This window comes from Ascaphus truei, chromosome 16 (assembly GCF_040206685.1).
Source record: "Ascaphus truei isolate aAscTru1 chromosome 16, aAscTru1.hap1, whole genome shotgun sequence".
Classification (NCBI taxonomy): Eukaryota; Metazoa; Chordata; class Amphibia; order Anura; family Ascaphidae; genus Ascaphus; species Ascaphus truei.
In genome coordinates this window covers 31,787,905-31,810,599 of record NC_134498.1, presented here as the reverse complement: position 1 = coordinate 31,810,599, position 22,695 = coordinate 31,787,905, and the positions used below count along the sequence as shown (strand labels likewise).

The window sequence follows — 22,695 nt, the reverse complement described above, 5'->3', positions numbered from 1 at the left end:
ATGGGGTGCCCTTTGTTCTCCGGACCTGGCATATCGGATTCCCGGGGACATTTTGGGGGTATCCAGCAACTCTGGACGCCGACTAGCACATTCTGACAAGACTTTCTCCGCAAAGCCCCCTTGAAACTCATAGCCTAGCAATCCCTGCTCGCTGGCACTCCCTGCGCGCTGGCACTCCCTGCGCGCTGGCACTCCCTGCGCGCTGGCACTCCCTGCGCGCTGGCACTCCCTGCTCGCTGGCACTCCCTGCGTGCTGGCACTCCCTGCGTGCTCGCACTCCCTGCGTGCGGGCACTCCCTGCTCGCTGGCACTCCCTGCGTGCTGGCACTCCCTGCGTGCTGGCACTCCCTGCGTGCTGGCACTCCCTGCGTGCTGGCACTCCCTGCGTGCTGGCACTCCCTGCTCGCTGGCACTCCCTGCGCGCTGGCACTCCCTGCTCGCTGGCACTCCCTGCGTGCTGGCACTCCCTGCGCGCTGGCACTCCCTGCGCGCTGGCACTCCCTGCGCGCTGACACTCCCTGCTCGCTGGCACTCCTGGAAAGGTAAAAACACAACAAATACTTTACTGTCGCATCATTTTGCAGAATGCATGTACAAACCCTGGGCTCAAGAGCTGACACTCCCGAACCTCAATACATAGATCAGAGGGTACCAAACGGCGTAACCTTTATTGTGAGCCTTGTTACCCCCTCACCATCACAGGGGTGTAAGAGAGAGAGTGGGGGGAGGGGGGGGGTTAGTGAGAGAGTGGATGGGGAGAGAGGGAAGAAAAATGGGGGGGGGGCATGTAGAGGAGGCGCAGCAGAGAAGAACATGTAGGTGAGAAGCAGGAGAGGAGGGAGGCATGTGGGGAGAAGCAGGAGAGGAGGGAGCATGTGGGCAGAAGCAGGAGAGGAGGGGAGCATGTGGAGAGAAGCAGGAGACGAGGGGAGCATGTTGGGAGACGCAGGAGAGGAGGGGAGCGTGTGGGGAAAAGCAGGAGAGGAGGGGAGCATGTGGGTAGAAGCTGGAGAGGAGGGGAGCATGTGGGGAGAAGCAGGAGAGGAGGGGAGCATGTGGGGAGAAGCAGGAGAGGAGGGGAGCATGTTGGGGAGAAGCAGGAGAGGAGGGGAGCATGTGGAGAGAAGCAGGAGACGAGGGGAGCATGTGGAGAGAAGCAGGAGAGGAGGGGAGCATGTGGGAAGAAGCAGGAGAGGAGGGGAGCGTGTGGGGAGAAGCAGGAGAGGAGGGGAGCATGTGGGGAGAAGCTGGAGAGGAGGGGAGCATGTGGGGAGAAGCAGGAGAGGAGGGGAGCATGTGGGGAGAAGCAGGAGAGGAGGGGAGCATGTTGGGGAGAAGCAGGAGAGGAGGGGAGCATGTGGAGAGAAGCAGGAGACGAGGGGAGCATGTGGAGAGAAGCAGGAGAGGAGGGGAGCATGTGGGAAGAAGCAGGAGAGGAGGGGAGCGTGTGGGGAGAAGCAGGAGAGGAGGGGAGCATGTGGGGAGAAGCTGGAGAGGAGGGGAGCATGTGGGGAGAAGCAGGAGAGGAGGGGAGCATGTGGGGAGCAGCAGGAGAGGAGGGGAGCATGTGGAGAGAAGCAGGAGAGGAGGGGAGCATGTGGAGATAAGCAGGAGAGGAGGGGAGCATGTGGAGAGAAGGAGGGGAGCATGTGGGGAGAAGCAGGAGAGGGAAGGATGTGGGGAGAAGCAGGAGTGGAGGGGAGCATGTGGGGAGAAGCAGGAGAGGATGGGAGCATGTGTGGAGAAGCAGGAGTGGAGGGGAGCATGTGGAGAGAAGCAGGAGAGGAGGGGAGGATGTGGGGAGAAGCAGGAGTGGAGAAGCAGGAGAGGAGGGGAGGATGTGGGGAGAAACAGGAGAGGAGGGGAGCATGTGGGGAGAAGCAGGAGAGAAGGGGATGATATGGGGAGAAGCAGGAGAGGAGGGGAGGATGTGGGGAGAAGCAGGAGAGAAGGGGATGATATGGGGAGAAGCAGGAGAGGAGGATGTGGGGAGAAGCAGGAGAGGAGGGGAGGATGTGGGGAGAAGCAGGAGAGGAGGGGAGGATGTGGGGAGAAGCAGGAGAGGAGGGGAGGATGTGGGGAGAAGCAGGAGAGGAGGGGAGAAGCAGAAGAGGAGGGGAGCATGTGGGGAGAAGCAGGAGAGGAGGGGAGGATGTGGGGAGAAGCAGGAGAGGAGCATGACTCTAGCATACTGTACAAACGTCCAACGATGTATTATTTGCGTATTTTCAACATGTACGAAGTACAATGCAATCTAATCAGGCCCCTCACTGTCATTAGGTCACTTTGCTCCTATGTGGGGCTGCTCCTTTACACGTCATTATATGCATAACCACAGGAGGGCGCTCTAACTGTGCAGCATGGTCAATGTTACCTGGAATAATGACATTACGATCATACATCAGTTCTGAGTAATACTGACTTTTCAGCACATGGGAAATATGAGTCTCTTGATGGGTTTGTGGCTCTGCTCTCCCCCGATTATTTTGTTTATTTAACAGGAGGGTGCAGTAAATGGGAACTTATTAACCCTTTGAGTGCTGGATGGGGCGTGATCACTCCGTCGCTCATGATGGAAAGAGCCATCCCCCTACTGTCCGCCATCAGTGCTGATCTATAGGGACGCAGGGTGCGATCTCCCCGAAGACAACAAGCATGTCATGGGCACCCCCTCCCCCCCCCGGTGTGCCAGAACCCATAACGTAGTAACTACGTCCCAGGGCCCTGAAAGGGTTAATAAAGTGAGTAATAGGAGGAGTTATACGGAGTAATAGGAGGGGTTATCGGGAGGGGTTAAAGGAAGTAATAGGAGGAGTTATAGGGAGATGTTATATGGAGTAATAGGAGGAGTTATAGGGAGATGTTATATGGAGTAATAGGAGGAGTTATAGGGAGATGTTATATGGAGTAATAGGAGGAGTTATAGGGAGATGTTATATTTAGTAATAGGAGGAGTTATAGGGAGATGTTATATGGGGTAATAGGAGGAGTTATAGGGAGATGTTATATGGGGTAATAGAAGGAGTTATAGGGAGATGTTATATGGAGTAATAGGAGGAGTTATAGGGAGATGTTATATGGAGTAATAGGGGTTAAAGGGAGCGGTTATATGAAGCAATTAGATTGTAAGCTCTTCGGAGCAGGGACTCCTTTTCCTAAATGTTACTTTTATGTCTGAAGCGCTTATTCCCATTACGTGTATGTGTTATTTGTTATTTATATGATTATGTCACAGGTATTACTGCTGTGAAGCGCTGTGTACATGAATGGCGCTATATCAATTAAGATATACATTCAATAGGAGGTGTTATGGGGAACAGTTATATTGAGGAATAGGAGGAGTTATATGGAGCGGGTATATGGGGTAATAGGAGGAGTTATAGGGACTGGTAATATGGGGTAATAGGAGGAGTTATAGGGAGGGGTGTATATGGGGCAATAGGTGGAGTTATAGGGAGTGGTAATATGGGGTAATAGGAGGAGTTATATGGAGCGGGTATATGGGGCAATATGAGGAGTTATAGGGAGAGGTAATATGGGGTAATAGGAGGAGTTATAGGGAGAGGTAATATGGGGTAATAGGAGGAGTTATAGGGAGAGGTAATATGGTCCAGCATTTAAAGGGTGGGTAGACCACACAAGTTGTGAGCACATCAGGGGTTAGGTTACTGTAATGTTCTCTGGCATCAGGAGGTATCAAGGAAACCTTAACCTAATGTGACCACCACAGGGAATGACCTTTTGGTGTTCCAGGCTAACACATGCTTAATGAGTTACAACCTCACTGGGAGAGAGAGGAGGGGGTGAGAGAGCCTGGAGTGTGAGAGGGGGTGAGAGCGAGGCTGGAGTGTGAGAGGGGGTGAGAGAGAGCCTGGAGTGTGAGAGGGGGTGAGAGAGAGCCTGGAGTGTGAGAGGGGGTGAGAGAGGCTAGAGTGTGAGAGGGGGTGAGAGAGAGCCTGGAGTGTGAGAGGGGGTGAGAGAGAGCCTGGAGTTTGAGAGGGGGTGAGAGAGAGCCTGGAGTGTGAGAGGGGGTGAGAGAGAGCCTGGAGTGTGAGAGGGGGTGAGAGAGAGCCTGGAGTGTGAGAGAAGGTGAGAGAGAGCCTGGAGTGTGAGAGGGGGTGAGAGAGAGGCTGGAGTGTGAGAGGGGGTGAGAGAGAGAGGAGGGGGTGAGAGAGAGAGCTTGGAGTGTGAGAGGGGGTGAGAGAGCCTGGAGTGTAAGAGGGGGTGAGAGAGAGTCTGGAGTGTGAGAGGGGGTGAGAGAGAGCCTGGAGTGTGAGAGGGGGTGAGAGAGAGCCTGGAGTGTGAGAGGGGGTGAGAGAAGCTGGAGTGTGAGAGGGGGTGAGAGAGAGCCTGGAGTGTGAGAGGGGGTGAGAGAGAGCCTGGAGTGTGAGAGGGGGTGAGAGAGAGCCTGGAGTGTGAGAGGGGGTGAGAGAGAGCCTGGAGTGTGAGAGGGGGTGAGAGAGAGCCTGGAGTGTGAGAAGGTGAGAGAGACCCTGGAGTGTGAGAGGGGGTGAGAGAGAGGCTGGAGTGTGAGAGGGGGTGAGAGAGGCTGGAGTGTGAGAGGGGGTGAGAGAAATTGGAGAGTGAGAGGGGGTGAGAGAGAGCCTGGAGTGTGAGAGGGGTGAGAGAGAGCCTGGAGTGTGAGAGGGGGTGAGAGAGAGGCTGGAGTGTGAGAGGGGGTGAGAGAGAGCCTGGAGTGTGAGAGGGGGTGAGAGAGAGCCTGGAGTGTGAGAGGGGGTGAGAGAGAGGCTGGAGTGTGAGAGGGGGTGAGAGAGGCTGGAGTGTGAGAGGGGGTGAGAGAGGCTGGAGGGTGAGAGAGGCTGGAGGGTGAGAGAGGTTGGAGTGTGAGAGGGGGTGAGAGTGAGGCTGGAGTGTGAGAGGGGGTGAGAGAGCCTGGAGTGTGAGAGGGGGTGAGAGAGGTTGGAGTGTGAGAGGGGGTGAGAGAGGTTGGAGTGTGAGAGGGGGTGAGAGAGAGCCTGGAGTGTGAGAGGGGGTGAGAGAGAGCCTGGAGTGTGAGAGGGGGTGAGAGAGCCTGGAGTGTGAGAGGGGGTGAGAGAGGTTGGAGTGTGAGAGGGGGTGAGAGAGAGGCTGGAGTGTGAGAGAGAGGCTGGAGTGTGAGAGGGGGTGAGAGGCTGGAGTGTGAGAGGGGGTGAGAGAGAGCCTGGAGTGTGAGAGGGGGTGAGAGAGGTTGGAGTGTGAGAGGGGGTGAGAGAGAGGCTGGAGTGTGAGAGGGGGTGAGAGAGGCTGGAGTGTGAGAGGGGGTGAGAGAGAGAGGCTGGAGTGTGAGAGGGGGTGAGATGGGGACAAGAGAAGGAGAGAGAAAGAGAGGAGAGGAGGGGAGGTAGAGAAAGGAGTTAGAGTGAGAGGGGAGCGGGAGAAAGATGGAGAGAGAGAGAGAGTTTAGAGTGAGAGGGGAGCGGGAGAAAGATGGAGAGAGAGAGAGTTTAGCGTGAGAGGGGAGCGGGCGAAAGATGAAAAGGAGAAGGTGTCCCAAGGAATGGGCGAGAGAGAGAGAGAAGTAGGGTAATATTGAGGAAGAAAGAAAGTTATAAGAAAAGAGAGTCTGGGAGTATGAAAGAGCGATGCAGGGAGAATGGAAGAGAGAAAGGGGTTATACTGCATTAGTTCCAATCGGGTCACATTGACTTCAGTGTAAGCTTCCGTGCAATCGTGCCCCGATCGGCACTATTGCAGTTGAAGAGTTACCCAACCCTTATCCCTTGCAGTCACGTAACTCCCTCTGAACGGTCAAATACCGAGGGGCTTACACCACCCCTGTAGTGTTATCTCGGGGCGTAGTAACTTGGAGGCGTAAAGTTTGCAGAGAAAGACGTTTTGAGTCCCCTCTCCAGGAGCGAAGGGGTTAAAATATCTCCAGCAGAAGGGTCTGGCTGAGCGGCTAGTGGGGAGGGGGAGAATCCAATTTTAATACAAGTTTGGTTCAGCGAATCTGGATTGAGTTTGGGGAGAGACGGAGGGGGTGGGGGGGGGGGGGGAGAGGGACTTATCCGTGTCGCAGCCCTGGGTTTCCACGTTCCTGCTCTTCGGAGAGAGAGACCTTTTCTCACGCCAGCCGCGAGCGGGGGTATAACCTGGGACGGGGTCCTCGTCTCTCTCCCACGGGGGGCAGTCTGGGGTAGGTGCCTTCCCTAATACATGAATAAATAGGAGGAGTTACAGGGAGCGGTTATACGGGGCAATAGGGGGAGTTATAAGGGGATGTTATATGGGGTAATAGGGGGAGTTATAGGAAGAGGTTATATGGGGTAATGGGAGGAGTTATAGGAAGAGGTTATATGGGGTAATGGGAGGAGTTATAGGAAGAGGTTATATGGAGTAATGGGAGGAGTTATAGGAAGTGGTTATATGGAGTAAAAGGAGGAGTTATAGGAAGCGGTTATATGCAGTAATGGGAAGAGTTATAGGAAGAGGTTATATGGAGTAATGGGAGGAGTTATAGGAAGTGGTTATATGGAGTAAAAGGAGGAGTTATAGGAAGCGGTTATATGGGGTAATGGGAAGAGTTATAGGGAGCGGTTATATGGAGTAAAAGGAGGAGTTATAGGAAGCGGTTATATGGAGTAATGGGAGGAGTTATAGGGAGCGGTTATATGGGGTAATCGGAGGAGTTATAGGGAGCGGTTATATGGAGTAAAAGGAGGAGTTATAGGAAGCGGTTATATGGAGTAATGGGAGGAGTTATAGGAAGCGGTTATAGGAAGCGGTTATATGGAGTAATAGGAGGAGTTATATGGAGTAATAGGAGGAGTTATAGGAAGCGGTTATATGGAGTAATAGGAGGAGCTGTACAGTAGAGAGCAGTTTGATATAAGTCTTATTGTTCGATATACAGTAACTGCTTCCTATATCTCTGGCAGTGAAGAGGTTAAGTGACCATATGACATCAATCCCCGGAGAGAACAGGGAAATTGTTTCTCAATCCAATGAAATAATGTTTTCCAGCTTCCAACAGCTGTTTGTGTCACTTCACCAACCCACAGAGAGGCCACAGGCAGTGAGGAACTAGATCAGGGTCCATCATACGTAATTACAGGGAGCGGTCATAGGGGGCAATAGGAGGAGTTATAGGGAGCGGTTATAGGGGTAATAGGAGGAGTTATAGGGAGCGGTTATATGGGGCAATAGGAGGAGTTATAGGGAGCGGTTATATGGGGCAATAGGAGGAGTTATAGGGAGCGGTTATATGGGGCAATAGGAGGAGTTATAGGGAGCGGTTATATGGGGCAATAGGAGGAGTTATAGGGAGCGGTTATATGGGGCAATAGGAGGAGTTATAGGGAGCGGTTATATGGGGCAATAGGAGGAGTTATAGGGAGCGGTTATATGGGGTAATAGGAGGAGTTATAGGGAGCAGTTATATGGGGTAATAGGAGGAGTTATAGGGAGCGGTTATATGGGGCAATAGGAGGAGTTATAGGGAGCGGTCATAGGGGGTAATAGGAGGAGTTATAGGGAGCGGTTATATGGGGCAATAGGAGGAGTTATAGGGAGCGGTCATAGGGGGTAATAGGAGGAGTTATAGGGAGCGGTTATATGGGGCAATAGGAGGAGTTATAGGGAGCGGTTATATGGGGTAATAGGAGGAGTTATAGTCAATGTTTTTTTCCTACGTGAATTGAATGTTTCAGAAATGAACAAGAAACTTAATCTAGTGACAATGAAACGATTAGGATCGCAGCTGAATACTGACTGCTAGAGACGAGGAAATACTTTCTTTCTGTCTCTATTTACATGTGAATGATATATTGTAGTCTGGAGATGAATGTATTTGTATAGGGTTCTGATCTGTTCCTCCCTTCCATAGACCCCACACGTTTAGGACTTGTTCCTTGTGCGCTGTAATAGTCGGGCTGGGCCTTTGTTAGTAATGGGCATTATGTTCCCTGACGTTAACGCAGAGCCACAAAGCTAATTATATTATAAGCAAAAATAGGAGTCCCAAGTGCTACATAATATCCCCTCCAAGACACCTCTGCACAAGAAAGGGGCACCCCTAAGATAACTGAAATGCGCTAATAGAGGTCCCACAATTACGCAGAGCAGCTGAGTCAGAGTACCTTCATGTGAGTGCTTAGAGTGGGCACTGATAGGAGATCTGTGTTCATGTCTGTCTGTTCTAAGGCCTCGGCCATGTTATCTGCTTGCTTGCTGAAGCGCGCTCCCGCTCAGCACTGAGCCCCTACAGCCGCAATTAGAGCGGCTTTAGTAGGGGCTCGCCTGCGCTTACGCAAGCGCGGGCCTTAGGGAATTTTAAAATTCCCCCGCTTGCCGGCGCGACAGGCCGGTCACGTGAGCGGTTCGCCCAATGAGGGCGAACCAGCTCCGTGACGCCACTGGCCCGCCCCCGGCCCGCCCACTGACGGCGCGCAGGGCAAGCAACCGCAAGGCCAGGGAAAGCACCCGCTTTCCCTGCGCCTCAGCACGCAAGCGAAGAGACTGGACGAGGCCTTAGACACAGTGCAACATTAACATGTGTATGATCTGTCCCTGGGAACACGAAGACATGCTGGTTGTACTATAAAAGTTCCTGGCGCCCGTTATTCTACAACCGTGCTACTTCATCGCCCGGCCGCCTGAGTCCCGCCCCCGAGTCAGGGTAACCATATCATACGTTATTGTATACCGTTAACCCCTGCGCTGCCAGAGAGCAGAGTCGTGTATGGGGTTAATTAGGGGGTTTATAATTATATTCAATAAAAATGATAACGATATGAATATACATTTTTTTTACATTTCAATTTAAAAATGACCCATAAACTTAACACTCGGCCAAAGCCAGCGGCGGCCCTGTACAAGCCAAGCTTGCATGTATCCCAAAGATATCCCAATATTTACTCTCTTCTTAACCGTTGCAGTTTAGGGTTTCTCCACTGGATCTGGGAGACTCTCTGGCTGCCATTTCCTCTCCCAGAATCCTCTGCTTGTCTCGCTGCGCTGTATAATGATGATGAGTATTGCTATACATTGATAGTGAAAATGTTGCGCTGTATAATGGTGTTGAGTATCTCTACACTGATAATGGACATGCTGCTCTGTATAATGATGATGAGTATCTCTATACAGTGATAATGAACATGCTGCTCTGTATAATGATGTAGAGTATCTCTATCCACTGATAATGAGCACTGCTTTGTATAATTATGAGGAGTATCTATACAGTGATCATGAACACGCTGCACTGTATAATCATGATGAGTATCTATACACTGATAATGAACACGCTGCGATATATAATGCTGTTGAACATCTATCCACTCATAATGCTCTGCGCTGTAGAATGATAATGAGTATCTCTGTGAAGTATAATAATGCAGACTCTCTCTATACAAGTTCCTCCTTTTACGAGAGCATAGAACTTCACAGTATTAACCCTGCGGTGACCTCCCAATGTGCCTGAAAACCCCCCATTGTAATTAGGTAATATTAATTGCAATATTCATTATGCCTTACTGTCTCCACTTTTAATTATCCAATTGTAACCGAGTTATTTGAAGCAGAAAATAATATAACGTGAGACACGGCGCGCCCTGCGCATTCCGTCCCTGGGGCGGCTGCACGGGGGCGTTTTATGGCCGTGCTATACATTGCACCCTGCATTTGTTAAGGGCTAATATTTTACTCAAGGTTAGGATGCAGCACGGATGCTAAAGATGCAAGGATCATTGTTAAGCTATATATTTCTTTCTACGGTCCCATATTTAATCATTACAATATTTGAATACATAAATATTTGACCCAAAAGTAAACGAAACGAATGGAGGATTTTATAATGAAGGGTGTGATCCGAATAAATAAATATATATATATATATATATATAATGTGTGTGTATATTTGTATTTATATAGCACCAACAATGTACTCGGCGCTTTGCAAAAGAGACAATACAGGGAATTATAATACAACAATATGTGCATAAAATAAATGTTAGATTGTAAGCTCTCCGGGGCAGGGATTTCCTATCCTATTGTCTGCTTTTGTTTGTTGCACTTATTGTATTATAAATTCTCTGTATTATACCTAGGGATGCCAGGAGGCTTCTCCAAAAATACTGGACACAATAGTGAAAGGTGCGACACGCTCGACACACACTCACACACTCACACACACACTCACCTCTCTCCGCTCCATGTTGTTTCCTCCTCTCCTTGGCCTCACCCCGAGGCTCCTAACACCTCCTCCTGATTGGATTGCATTTCCCAGCAGCAGCCAATCAGCATGAAGGAAGCTGCCCAGCCTCCTAGCAACAGCCCTGCTCGGGGAAACCCCGCGGCCCCCCCCAAGCAGATCAGAGACTCTGGACTATTTCCAGAGAGGTAATACCGATATACACATCCATGTCCAGTATTACCTGTAATGTTTTACTGGACAAAGTGTCCAAATACAGGACAGTCCAGTTCAATACTGGACACCTGGCAACCCTAATTTGTACTGCCTCTTGTGTAAACCGCAGAGTAGTGTGGGCGCTATATAAATACAAATATACATATATTGAACAATGAACATAAATCAGGCAGTAGGATAGGAAATCCCTGCCCCGGAGAGCTTACAATCTTAGATTTATTTTATACACATATGTGTGTATATATATATATATATATATATATATATATATATATATATATATATATATATATATATATATTTATATTATTATTGGAATTTGATCCCAAGTGCGACTGACCCTTTATCCCTTTACAAATGTCACTGTCATTATGTCATTTTGCTCCTACTTGATACTAACCCTTTAACCCATTAAACCTGTCACTGTCACTAGGTCCTTTTGCTCATACATGAGACTGACCATTTAAGCTTTAGGACTGAGCACCCTGACACTTATCCCAGTGAGAGGGGTGGGGGAGAACAAGGGAAGGTGGGATAGAAGGAGAGAGCAGAAAGGGTATTCAGCAGAGGCAGCAGCAGCAGCCTTCCTGTAACGGTGTAACCTATAGCATAACTCTGCTCAGATCAGCATCTCTTAGGCACAGCCTTGCGGCAGAACGGTCCAGCCTGGGATAGAGAGAGGGAGAGAGAACGCGGGAAGGAGAGAGGGGAGGGAGGAAGAGGGAGGGAAAGGAGGAAAAGAAAGGAGAGGAAAAAAAGGGGGGGGAAGAGGGGGAAGGGAGGAAGGGAAGCAGAGGGGGAAAGGAGGGTAGAAGAAGGGAGAGGAGGAAGGAAGGGTAGAAAGAGGGGGAAAAGAGGAAGGGAGAATTAGGGAGAGTAAAGAGAGGGGGAAAGGGGGAAGGGAAGCACAGGGAAATGAGAGAATAAGGGGAAGAAAGGAGGGAGAAACGGAGGGGAGGAAGAAAAGAGGCGATAAAGGGGAACAGAGTGTAAGAGGGGGAAAGGAGGAAGGGATGTAGAGTTTGAAAAGGAGGAGAGATGGGGAGAGGAGATATGGAGGGGGGAAAAAGGGAGAAAGGAGGAAGGGAGAAATAGGGAAGGAGGAAAAGAGAGGAAGGACGGAAAGACAGGGAAGGAGGAAGAGAGGGGAAAGGAGGAGAGGAGAAGGAAGAGGTGGAAGAGAAGAGGGGAGAAACAGGGGAAGGAGGAATGGGAAATAGGGAGGGATAAGGAGGAAGAGGAAGGGAGGCAGAGGGAGAGAGGAGAAGGGAGAGGAGAAAGAGGGGGGGGTGGTGGAATTGAGAAATAGGGAGGGAAAGGAGGAATAGAGGAGAGAAAGGGGGAAGAAAGAGGGAAAGGAGGAGGGAGGCAGAGGGGGAAAGGAGGAGAAACAGCAAGGAGAAGGATGCGCAGAGGGGAAGGAGAATGAGAGCGAGAAAGGCATACTGTACATGGGAATGATATAGGGATATATATACGGAGAGGGAGGGAGAACTGGCATATAGGGTGGCAGTGCAGGAGCGAGGGATGGTGTATGGTGAGACAGTGGGAGAGGGAGGGAGGGAGCTGCATGCAGTGGTGATGTTAGGAGGGGTGTCAGCAGAGAGACTGGAGGGATGTGAACAGAATAAGGCAGAGAGATAAGAAGGTACCAGATAAGCAGGGAGGGAGAGAACGCAACGCTGCTCTCTGGCTGCTCTCCAAGCAAGGCCAGGCCAGGGAGAGCGGGATAGATACACGGAGAGAGGGAGTGAGAGAGAAGCAGAGAAGGTGAGAGAGAGGAGGAGAGAAAGGGGAGAAGGTGAAAAGTGGGGAGGGAAAATGAAGGAGAGGAAGGGGAGAGAGTGGAAGAAAAGGTAGGAGGGAAAGAGAGAGAAGGAGGAAAGAAGGGAAGGGAGAGAATCAGAGGAGGGGGAGAAATAAGGCACAAGATAAGGACGGAAGAGAGAGCGAGAAAATGGGAGAGAGAGAAAGAGGGAGAGCGCTGGAGGGTGAAATAAACAGGGAGGGTTGAGAGACAGAGCGTTAGAGATAAAGGGTGAGGGAGAGATAAGATAGAGAGAGGAGGGAGAGAGAGGAGAGAGAGGGAGAGATGGTGAATCCAGCAGAGAGGCTGAGGTGATGTAAACACCTGGAGGGAGGGAGTGCAGAAAGGAGGGAAGGAGAGGAGAGAGTGAGGAAGGACGGGCCCATGCTGCAGAATGATGGGGAACTCACCGCACAAACAGAGGAGCAAGAAGCATCACAGGATGCAGCCGGCAACAGGTACCCCCTCCATATTTCTCTGTCCCTTCCCTTTAACCTGCACTGAAGGGCTGAACGCTTGGGTGGGGGGACATGGGGTGCTGCAGGGCCAGCTATATATATATATATATGTGTCCACGGCCGGGATGTAACCACGCAGGTTCTTATATGCATCCCGTCTTTGCAGGTGGCAAATCTCTCAGCCTGTGCATTATAAATTAGTCCTGAGTACCACTGCTTTTTTAAAAATGTATACACCCAGGGGTATAGTTACTTTTCAATTACACACCCAGGAACACCGCTACTTTTTCATAGTAACAGACTAGTTTAGGATTCCTGGTTTGTAAATCAATAGTAGTGGTACTCCTGTGTGTGTAAATAAAAAGTAGTGGTACTCCCGGGTGTGTAAATAATAAGCAATGGTACTCCTCTGTGTGTAAATAAAAAGTAGCGGTACTCCTGTGTGTGTAAATAAAAAGTAGTGGTTCTCCTGTGTGTGTAAATAAAAAGTAGTGGTACTCCTGTGTGTGTAAATAAAAAGTAGTGGTACTCCCGGGTGTGTAAATAATAAGCAATGGTACTCCTGTGTGTGTAACTAAAAAGTAGCGGTACTCCCGGGTGTGCAAATGATAAACAATGGTACTCCTGGGTGTGTAAATAATAAGCAATGGTACTCCTGAGTGTGTAAATAAAAAGTAATGGTATTCCAGATTGTGTAAATAAAAAGTAGAGGTACAAGTACAATTAAGTATTGTGTAAATAAATAATGTGGTATATAATGTGCTGATAGGATAATATTTTAGGATTTACAACGACCATACAAAAGGTTCGGATGATGAGATTTTATCATTGATGTGCTGTGTTTCCTATAACCACTTCATATAACTGCTCCTCTATCTGCTCCCATAACTCCTCCCCTAACTCCTATAGCTCCTCCCCTTACACCTTACCTAACTGCTCCTATAACTCCTCCCCTAACTGCTCCTATAACTCCTTCCCTAACTGCACCTATAACTCCTTCCCGTAACTGCTCCTATAACTCCTCCCCTAACTGCTCCTATAACTCCTCCCCTAACTGCTCCTATAACTCCTCCCCTAACCTCTCCCTATAACTCCTCCGGTAACTGTTCCTATAACCTCACCCTATATCTCCTCCTCTATCTGTCCTAAGGCCTGGGACATAGTAGTGTGAGCAAGGCTGAGCCGTGCTGAGTCGCGCTCACACTCGGCACTGAGCCCCTGCAGTCGCAATGAGAGCGGCCTTAGCAGGGGCTCGCGCACGCTTGCGGAAGCGTGTGTCTCACCAAGTTTTCAGATTTGGTGCTCGCCGGAGCGCAGGGCCGGTCACGTGAGCGGTTCGCCCAATGAGGGCGAACCAGCTCCGTGATGTCACTGGCCCGCCCCCAGACCCGCCCCCGGACGGCGCGCTGTGTAAGGCCAGGAAAGCACCGCTTTCCCTGAGCCCCAGCGCGCCTCAGCACGGACAAAATGTCTATGTCCCAGGCTTTACTGTATAACGTATCCCTATAACTCCTCCTCTAACTTATCCTCTAACCTTTCCCTATAAACTCCCCCTCCAACTGCTCCTTATAACACCCCTCCAACTGCTCCTTATAACTCCCCCTCCAACTGCTCCTTATAACTCCTCCTCCAACTGCTCCTGTAAATGATACCTATAAATCCTCCCTAACTTATCCTATAACCTTTCCCTATAACTCTTCCCCTAACTGCTCCCTATAACCCTATAACTCATCCTCTATCTGCTCCTGTGACTGCTCCCTATAACTCCTCTAACCTCTCCCTATAACTCCTCTAACCTCTCCCTATAACTCCTCGAACCTCTCCCTATAACTCCTCTAACCTCTCCCTATAACTCCTCTAACCTCTCCCTATTACTCCTCTAACCTCTCCCTATAACTCCTCTAACCTCTCCCTATAACTACTCTAACCTCTCCCTATTACTCCTCTAACCTCTCCCTATAACTACTCTAACCTCTCGATATAACCTCTCCCTATAACTCCTCTAACCTCTCCCTATAACTCCTCTAACTCTCCCTATTACTCCTCTAACCTCTCCCTATTTCTCCTCTAACCTCTCCCTATAACTCCTCTAACCTCTCCCTATTACTCCTCTAACCTCTCGCCTATAACTTCTCTAACCTCTCCCTATAACTCCTCTAACCTCTCCCTATAACTCCTCTAACCTCTCCCTATAACTCCTCTAACCTCTCCCTATAACTCCTCTAACCTCTCCCTATAATTCCTCTAACCTCTCCCTATTACTCCTCTAACCTCTCCCTATAACTCCTCTAACGTCTCCCTATTACTCCTCTAACCTCTCCCTATAACTCCTCTAACCTCTCCCTATAACTCCTCTAACCTCTCCCTATAACTCCTCTAACCTCTCCCTAAAACTCCTCCGGTAACTGATCCTATAACCTCTCCCTAGAACTCGACCTCTATCTGTTCCTACTGTATAACCTCTCCCTTCTCCTCTATCTGCTCTTATAACCGCTCCCTATAACTCCTCTACCAACTGCTCCGATCACCTCTCCCTATAACTCCTCCTCTAACAGCTGCAATAAGCCCTCCCTATAACTCCACCCCTAACTGCTCCCTATAATCCTCCCCTAACTGCTCCTTATAACTTTGACCCTATACTCCCCATAACTACTTCCCTAATGACTCCTATACCTGCTCCCTATAACCCCTCCTCTAGCTGTTCCTCTGATAGCTCCCATGATTTACAGATTCACGTGTGCAGTAATCCGTGTAGTATATAATATATGTATATCGAAGTGTGCGTCTGTGTGTAACATTGTGTCTGTGTGTGCCTCAGTGTGTCTGTACATCAGTGTGTATTAATGTGTCTGTATATGTAACAGTGCATATGTGTGTATATGAGTGTATGTGTCTGTGTGTGTATGCCTGTGTATATGTATTTATTTATAATAACATGTATACTGTATAACGCCATTATCCAGGGTGCTGTACATTAGTTAGTAAAACAATGTTGGGGTTACATATGGAACATTTCATGTGATGGCATAGAGTAATTGTTAGGATGTCTTTGTGGTGGGCAGGGGTGGGAACACTATGGTCGGACTTTGTGTTAGGTGCATTGACAGGTTGGTTGTTGCGCAGGGATTGAGGGTCAGGTCTCTGGATTTAGTCTTGTTGGTAGCATGCTGATGGGTCGCGATTGGATCGTGAGGTGGGTGACTTTGGATTGTTTTGGAGAGACTTTAGGAAGAGGTGAGGGTAGGGGAGAACATGGGCATTGGGGAGGGTGGGGTGTGAGAAGGCATGGGATAGGTGGAGATTAACTTGGGATCATGGAATGTGAAGGAGAAGAGATGAATTTTGAGTTGCCATCTGAAGATGGTAAGGGAGGGGGCAGGTTGGATGTGATGGGGGATCTTGTTATAGTGGAGGGGGGCAAGTAAGGCAAATGATCAGAATCGAGAGAAGACACAGAGAATAGAGAGAAGGATATTTTTTTCTTATGTTGTACAGGTAATAGTGATGGAGGTGACTTGTTGGGCGCAGAGGAGGGAAGGGTCAAAGGTGACTCCAAGGTTGTGAGTCAAAAAGAATTGGTAGCTAGTGTGGGGGGAAAGGAGATGGTGGGAATTGGGGAGGATGGGATGGAGGCGGAAGCAGGAAAGTAGAGGACTTCAGTCTTAGCTGGATTAATTTGTAGGACGTGGGAGGACATTCAGGTGGAAATGGCAGAAAGGCAGGCAGAGATATGGGTGGCAAGTTCTCGTGAGAATAGTGGGTAGGAGACATAGATTAGGATGTTGTCTGCGAAAAATGGACGTTGAATCCATGGGAGGATATGAGGTCAAATAGGGCGGCAGTGTAGAGGGCAGAGAACCAACGACGGAGCCTTGGGGCACGTCCACTTGGAGGTTGGTGGGAGGATGAATTGTGAAGGTGACGGAGTAGGAGCGGTGGGAGAGGTAGGATGAGAGTCAGGAGAGGGCGGTGTCAGTGATGCCAAGGTTGGTGAGGGTGGAGATGAGAGGGAGGTGATCGACGGTGTCAAAGGCTGAAGAGAGGTCGAGGACGATGAAGATGGAGGAGTGTTTGGATTGGCGAGCTTGGGAGAGAAAGTTGTGGATGGTGAGGACAGTAGTTTCAGTGTAAGGGATGGAAGCCAGCAAAGAGTCCAGATGGGTTTTGGGGCTCAAGAGTTAAAGAACAGAAAGAAAAATATATTCTTTTGCAATTCTTTGGGAAGAATTCCCTTCCAACCCACAATAATGTCTTGATTGTAGAGGGGTAGTAAATTCATAGGCTAATTGTATGGAGATAGGGTTATTCCTGATTGACCCCGAGAGCAGCAAAGTGTTCTCCTAAGCCTTTAAAGGTAACATATACCAATCCCCCTTTTCTTAATACAAATCCAAAATTGGGAGAGGAAACTCACTGATCTGCATGTGTGTCCCTCTGCAGCTGGTGGGTGGTTAGAATCCTCTGGTGTGCGGTCCGACAAAAATGCATAGAAGTAGGTAGAGGGTTGCGTCGCACCATCAGAGCAATAACAATGTCGAGAGGGTGACTCCAAAAAATGATACATTTGTAATTTTTTGGAGTCACCCTCTCAACCTTGTTTATTGCTCTGGTGGTGCGACGCAACCCTCTCCCTACTTCCGAGCGATGGAAGCCAGACTGGACAATGGCAAGGAGTGAACGGGTGGGGATGAAGGTGGAGAGTTCGTTGTTAACGATGCGCTTGAGGAGTTTGGAGAAGTATGGAAGGAGTGAGATAGGGCAAAAGCTGGTGGGGACGGCAGGGCCAAGTGAGGGTTTTTTCAGGAGAGGGATGACCACAGTAGTGTTGAAGAGTCTAGGTACTGTCCGCTGAATAGGGATAGGTTGAAGAAGAAGAGATAGGGGAGGAGGAGTGAGAGGAGGGAGTGTGGAATGGGATCAGAAGGGGATGTGGTTGGATGGGACCGTTTGACGATTGAAAGGAGATCGTCAGAGGTTGGGCAGAAAGACGGGAAGGAGTTGGTAAGGGTGATGGATGGAGGAGGATAAGGGGCCGCAGTGGGGAAGGAAACACAGATGTTCATATTTTGTGAGAAGTAGGAGGCAAGGTCCGTAGCTGGGAGGGGGCTTAGGTGAGAGAGATGGGGAGGGTCATAGCAGAGTGGAGAACAGTTGGTATAGATGAGGTGATAAGGGTGTTATAGTATATTTGTTTTTGCGATTTGAGAGTGGTGTCTTGATGGTGGAGGGATTGGAAGGTGGCGAGTGAGGATGTGGAACGGAAAGATTTCCATGATCTCTAGGCTGTGTGAATAGAGAAACTGAGTGTTTTGAGTTGGCAGATGAGTAAGGGTTGAGGTGGCTTTGTGGTGGGACACTCAGGGTGTAGTGGTGCGATTGAGTCAAGGGAGGAGGTTAATGCAAAGTTGACGGTCGATAGGGCAGAGTTCAGTGGGAGAGAGGTAAATTATGTGAGTAGGTGAAGGAGTGATGAATAGGAGGAGGTAAGGGAGGATGGGTCAATGAATTTGAGGTTTCTGCAAAGGATGGGATTGGGTGGGGGTGAAGAGGGAGGAGGAGCAGGGAGGGTGATGCAAAGGATGGTGAAGAGGATAAGGTGATCAGCAGGGGGGACAAGGAGTGCGGAGGGGGACTCGGCATGTCATCTTTCCATGAGGACAAGGTCGAAAGTGCCTCTATGTATGTAGGAGCAGATTCAGTGAGAGAGAGCTCAAAGGTGGAGACGAGGGGGATGAAGACCAAGGCAGAGATGGGATTTTCGAGATGAAACTTAGTCACCAAGGATGATGAGGGGGTTGGGGGAGGGTGATAGTGAAGAGAGGAAGCAGTTGACTTATTGAAAAACAGTGTGGGTGAGCCAGGGGGATGATAAATACGATGCTGGTGATGGGTAGGGTGAAAGAGATATAGCAGGCATGGCATTCAAAGGAGGAAAAGGGGAGGGAGGGAGGGGAAGGAAGGACGGTTGGGGCAGATGCCCAGGATGAGGAGACAAGAAAGGCCAACTCCTCCAGTGCCTGTGTGACATGGGCTATGGGTGAACTACCTGTAGGATTGCGTAGATGTGAGGGCAGCGGGGTGGCAGTGTTTTTGGTGTTGATCCATGTTTTGGTGATTGCAAGGAATGCGAGATTGTTATTTAGGAAGTGATTGAGGGTGAAGGTGGTCTTATTGCAGATGGATCTGACATTCCAGAGGTCGAATGGAAGGTTGATGGAGGTTGGGGTGGGAGTGGGGGTTGCTGGGGGTGATACCAGGTTGTCTGTATGTATAACAATGTCTGTCTATGGGTATCAATGTGTCTGCATCAGTGTGTTAATATGTGAGTATCATTGTGTTAATGTACTGTATGTGTGTGTTCACTGTGTCTGTATCACCGTGTAAGTGTGTCTGGGTGTGTAACAGCGCCTATGTCTGTGTATATTAGTGTGTGCCTGTGAGTGTATCGGAGCGTCTATGCGTAGCAGTGTGTTTGTGTGAGTCAATTTGCGTGTATCAGTGTGTTTGTGTATCAGCACGTCGGTATGTATACTGTGGCACTGACCTTTAAATGTGAACAATTCTATATTTATTAGTGAATTACAGGTGAGTAAACCCAGGTTCCGTAATATTAAAATAATTATAAATTAGTTTATGTACAGGGACACAGATATGTGAAAGTATCTGTGGCTGGGAACTCATGCCACCCCAACCCATGCCACCCCAACCCATGCCACCCCAACCCATGCCACCCCAACCCATGCACCGCGTATTTGTTGTCCAGCCATGTAGACTGGTTTCCATTGTTTTGTCCATTAACTCCAACCCAAATAAATCTCCCCTGGAGTCTCCTCCATAATTTAACACTTTTTAATACATATATATTTTTTTAATTCTTAATTTGCTTAAACTTTTCTATAATTGCGCTATATACCCCTCCGGCCGCACGTTAGAAGTGTATATTTAATTTTTAACGGGGTTCCCTGCATTCCTAAGTCTTTATACATATTAATAATAATATCTCCTGGGGCCATTTTTAGACGTCAACAACCAAGCTACAACTATGGTCTTGACAATACCCAGAATCCTTTGCTCATATTCCTGGCGCTGAAACATTAATAAAGAGATGACAGACTCGTAGGATTTAAATCAGAGGGATTTAGCGGTTTTGGACTTAAAAATATTATTAATATTAATACATTTTAATTCAAAAGTACTGATTTTTTATCAGTAAAGATACAATAAAGTTTCTGTGACGCTGGTGGTAAAAATCAGCGAGACTGATCCCAAATGGGTGGTGCGCACAGAAAATTAATAACAGTTGACAGGTTTGTTTATACCAAGTAGAAAATGATCTGTATGTTTAATGGGTTCAGTCCCATATATACATGGAGTAATAGGGAGGGGTTATACTGTATGGCGCAATAGTAGGAGTTATAGTGAGGAGGTATATGGGATAATAGGAGGAGCTATAGGGAGGGGTTATATGGAGCAATAGGAGGAGCTATAGGGAGGGGTTATATGGAGCAGTAGGAGAAGGTATGTTGATCTGATTCACTTTCACTGTTTGCTTCGGCACTTGAGCGTTCGGTTAATTATAGCAGGTGTGCGCAAACTGGGGGTGCACAAGATTTTCTGGGGGGGGGAGCGAAACAGTTACAAAGGTACTGCGCTCTTCCCCAAGGCATTTAAATTAAATGCCGTGTGACCGCACGAGGCCCCTATAACACCGTCTAGTGACACGTCGTCATGGTAACCTGGCGTCACATGACGCAGTGGAGACACTTGCCATCACGTTACCATGGCAACGTGATGTCACATGACCTCGTGCGTTGTTTGACACTGGGGTCGAGCAAGGGGGGGGGGGGGCGGGGGCGTGAGCCACAGAGGAGAGCAGGCACGGGTGTGCATGGGGAAAAGTTTGCGCACCCGAGTATATAGGATAAAAAGACATATTTACTAAGCAGTCTGCTACCATCAGCCACCTTACTGCTTCCTCAAATCAAGTCTGTAAGGTGCTTTCCAGCGTCGCAAGGTGTCTTATGGTGGAAGAATGCTTTGAAAACATTGGCCACAATCCCTTCCCTCCCTGTGTGGTTGGGAACTTCTTAATATGAAGCCGCTTGGACGGCAAATGCTATATTTTTCCAGGCTGTGACCCCTACTCCAGCTGCCATCCAGATGCTTGGAGCTCTCAAGCGTAAAACATCTGTCTGTCTCCTCATCATTCACAAATGGACCCGCAATTCCAGTGCCAAAGTAGAAGAACATTTTTCCAATTTGATTAAAACCTAAAAACACATCTTTTTTTATAGGGACTCATATCGGGATTTTAACGGTCAGTCCCATATAGAAGCAAAGTGACTAGTGACAGTGACATGTTTAATAGGTTAAAGGGTCAGTCCCACTTAGGAGCAAAGTGACCTAATGACATTTGTTCACCACTCTTGCCATGTTTACTCGTAATAATGAATGTCTCCAAAGAGCGACTTAACCCTTAAATCACTGGCACTGAACGTGTTGGTAAATCTCAGACCACTATTTCATATGCTATGAAGCCCCTTTTCGGCACTTTAGCATAGATCAGCTCTACTCCCCATTGTGGGGGAAATGACGTAGCCTATTTTATCAGGACCTAACTGCACTGTGGAAGTCCCCAGCTCTGTGTAATCTTCAGTAATGGATTACGGGGTTGACCTAAAACATTACAGATTACAGACTGATCCCTTCACGCCCACACAAAGCCAGCAAAAGGGCCTAAATAGTGTCTAAAAGATGCCGTACCTTATACAATACACATAATATACCTTCCTCCAATCCCCTCCTAAATCCCTTTCTAAGTGGGATAAAGTTCCTTTTGAAAATCCCTGCTGATGGGATAGAACAACATGGCGAATAGAGTCAGCTGAAGCTTCCATTCCAGGCAGGTGATGTCACCGCCGTCACTTGGCAGAGAGAAGTCAATAAAGATCCAGAGTGAGACAACCAGAGGATTCTGGGAGAAGAAGTAGCCTGATGCAGAGGCCAACCATTAACCCAGGGGTGCGCAAACTACGGGGTGTAACATTTTCTACGGGTGCGTGTCGAACCGAGCCCAGCGCTTACAGAGGCCCCGCGCTCTTCCCCACAGCTTTTAAACTGATTGCCGAGGGATAGTGCCGGCCCTCTGTAACTGCCTCTTGCCTTCTCTTCGGCTCCTCCTCCTGCATCTTCTGATGGCAACGCCGCCATGACAATTGATGCCGCAACGTCACATGGCGATGCGTTGCCATGATGACATCGCAGAGATGAGGAGGAGGATGCTGGAGAGCAGGTAAGAGGGCAGGGGGGGTGCGACGTAAAAAGTACACTGGCGACACACTTTATTCGAGCTCGGCTAGTCCCACGAATTCGGGTATACCCGGGTGTATTGAGGTTTGTGACTGTTTTCTGCCCGAGTGCATTGAGTTATTTTCCGGCAGGGATTGAAGCATTTTATTCCCGCTGGCTGCAATACTGCACAGTACATATATATATATACTGCATTACAATTCATGAATTTATGCCATCTGGTAGACACGCGAAGCATTGCAGCCTATTAAATCCTAATCATTATCATTTAACAGATCAGCCGCCCGTCAGCCAGGCATGAACCCAGGCTGGGAAGGCAAATGCAACGGGGCTTGTCAGAGGTGAGGAGCGGCGCATTCCAGGTATCTGCCAGGTACATACCGGGTATTTGCTCGAATAAAGTGTGTCGGTGCAGTATTTGCACCCCTGCAGTCACCAACAAGTGGTTAAAGGTCTACAGAGAGTGTGATCTCTGGGCCGGATTCATCACATTTCGATAAAGTGGAGATATTCTCGAAGTCCCCAATTTTTTTTAGGGTGCGTTAATAGCGTAGGAATAAGTAGGGATTCATCAATGTTTCTTCGACCCTAAATAAGGCATGAAGTGGAATAGTACGTTTCCTTATTTTGTTTATAAAGTTGCGAGAACGGTAAAAATGGAGACAAAGTCGCGGACCTCTCCGTAATGTTTAAATGCCCCGATCACGTGACGTGGGAGATTTAAACAATGCAGGGAGATACCGGCAACCTTGCTGGTC

General features: G+C 48.9%; 1 protein-coding gene across 3 annotated transcripts in view; it reads left to right on the top strand.

Moving 5' to 3' along the window:
• The window catches only part of NHSL2 (NHS like 2), a 94,550-nt gene that overhangs the window by 9,338 nt on the left and 62,517 nt on the right, over positions 1-22,695 (top strand). Inside the window, exon 1 of one of the 3 annotated variants that reach the window (XM_075572974.1) lies at positions 11,738-12,628. The exons of the other annotated variants lie outside the window; for them this stretch is intronic. Coding sequence (XP_075429089.1) covers positions 12,565-12,628 — 64 coding nt within the window. The 5' untranslated portion in view covers positions 11,738-12,564. Of the gene's footprint in view, positions 1-11,737; positions 12,629-22,695 lie in introns of those variants that run through there. 3 annotated transcript variants of the gene reach the window in all.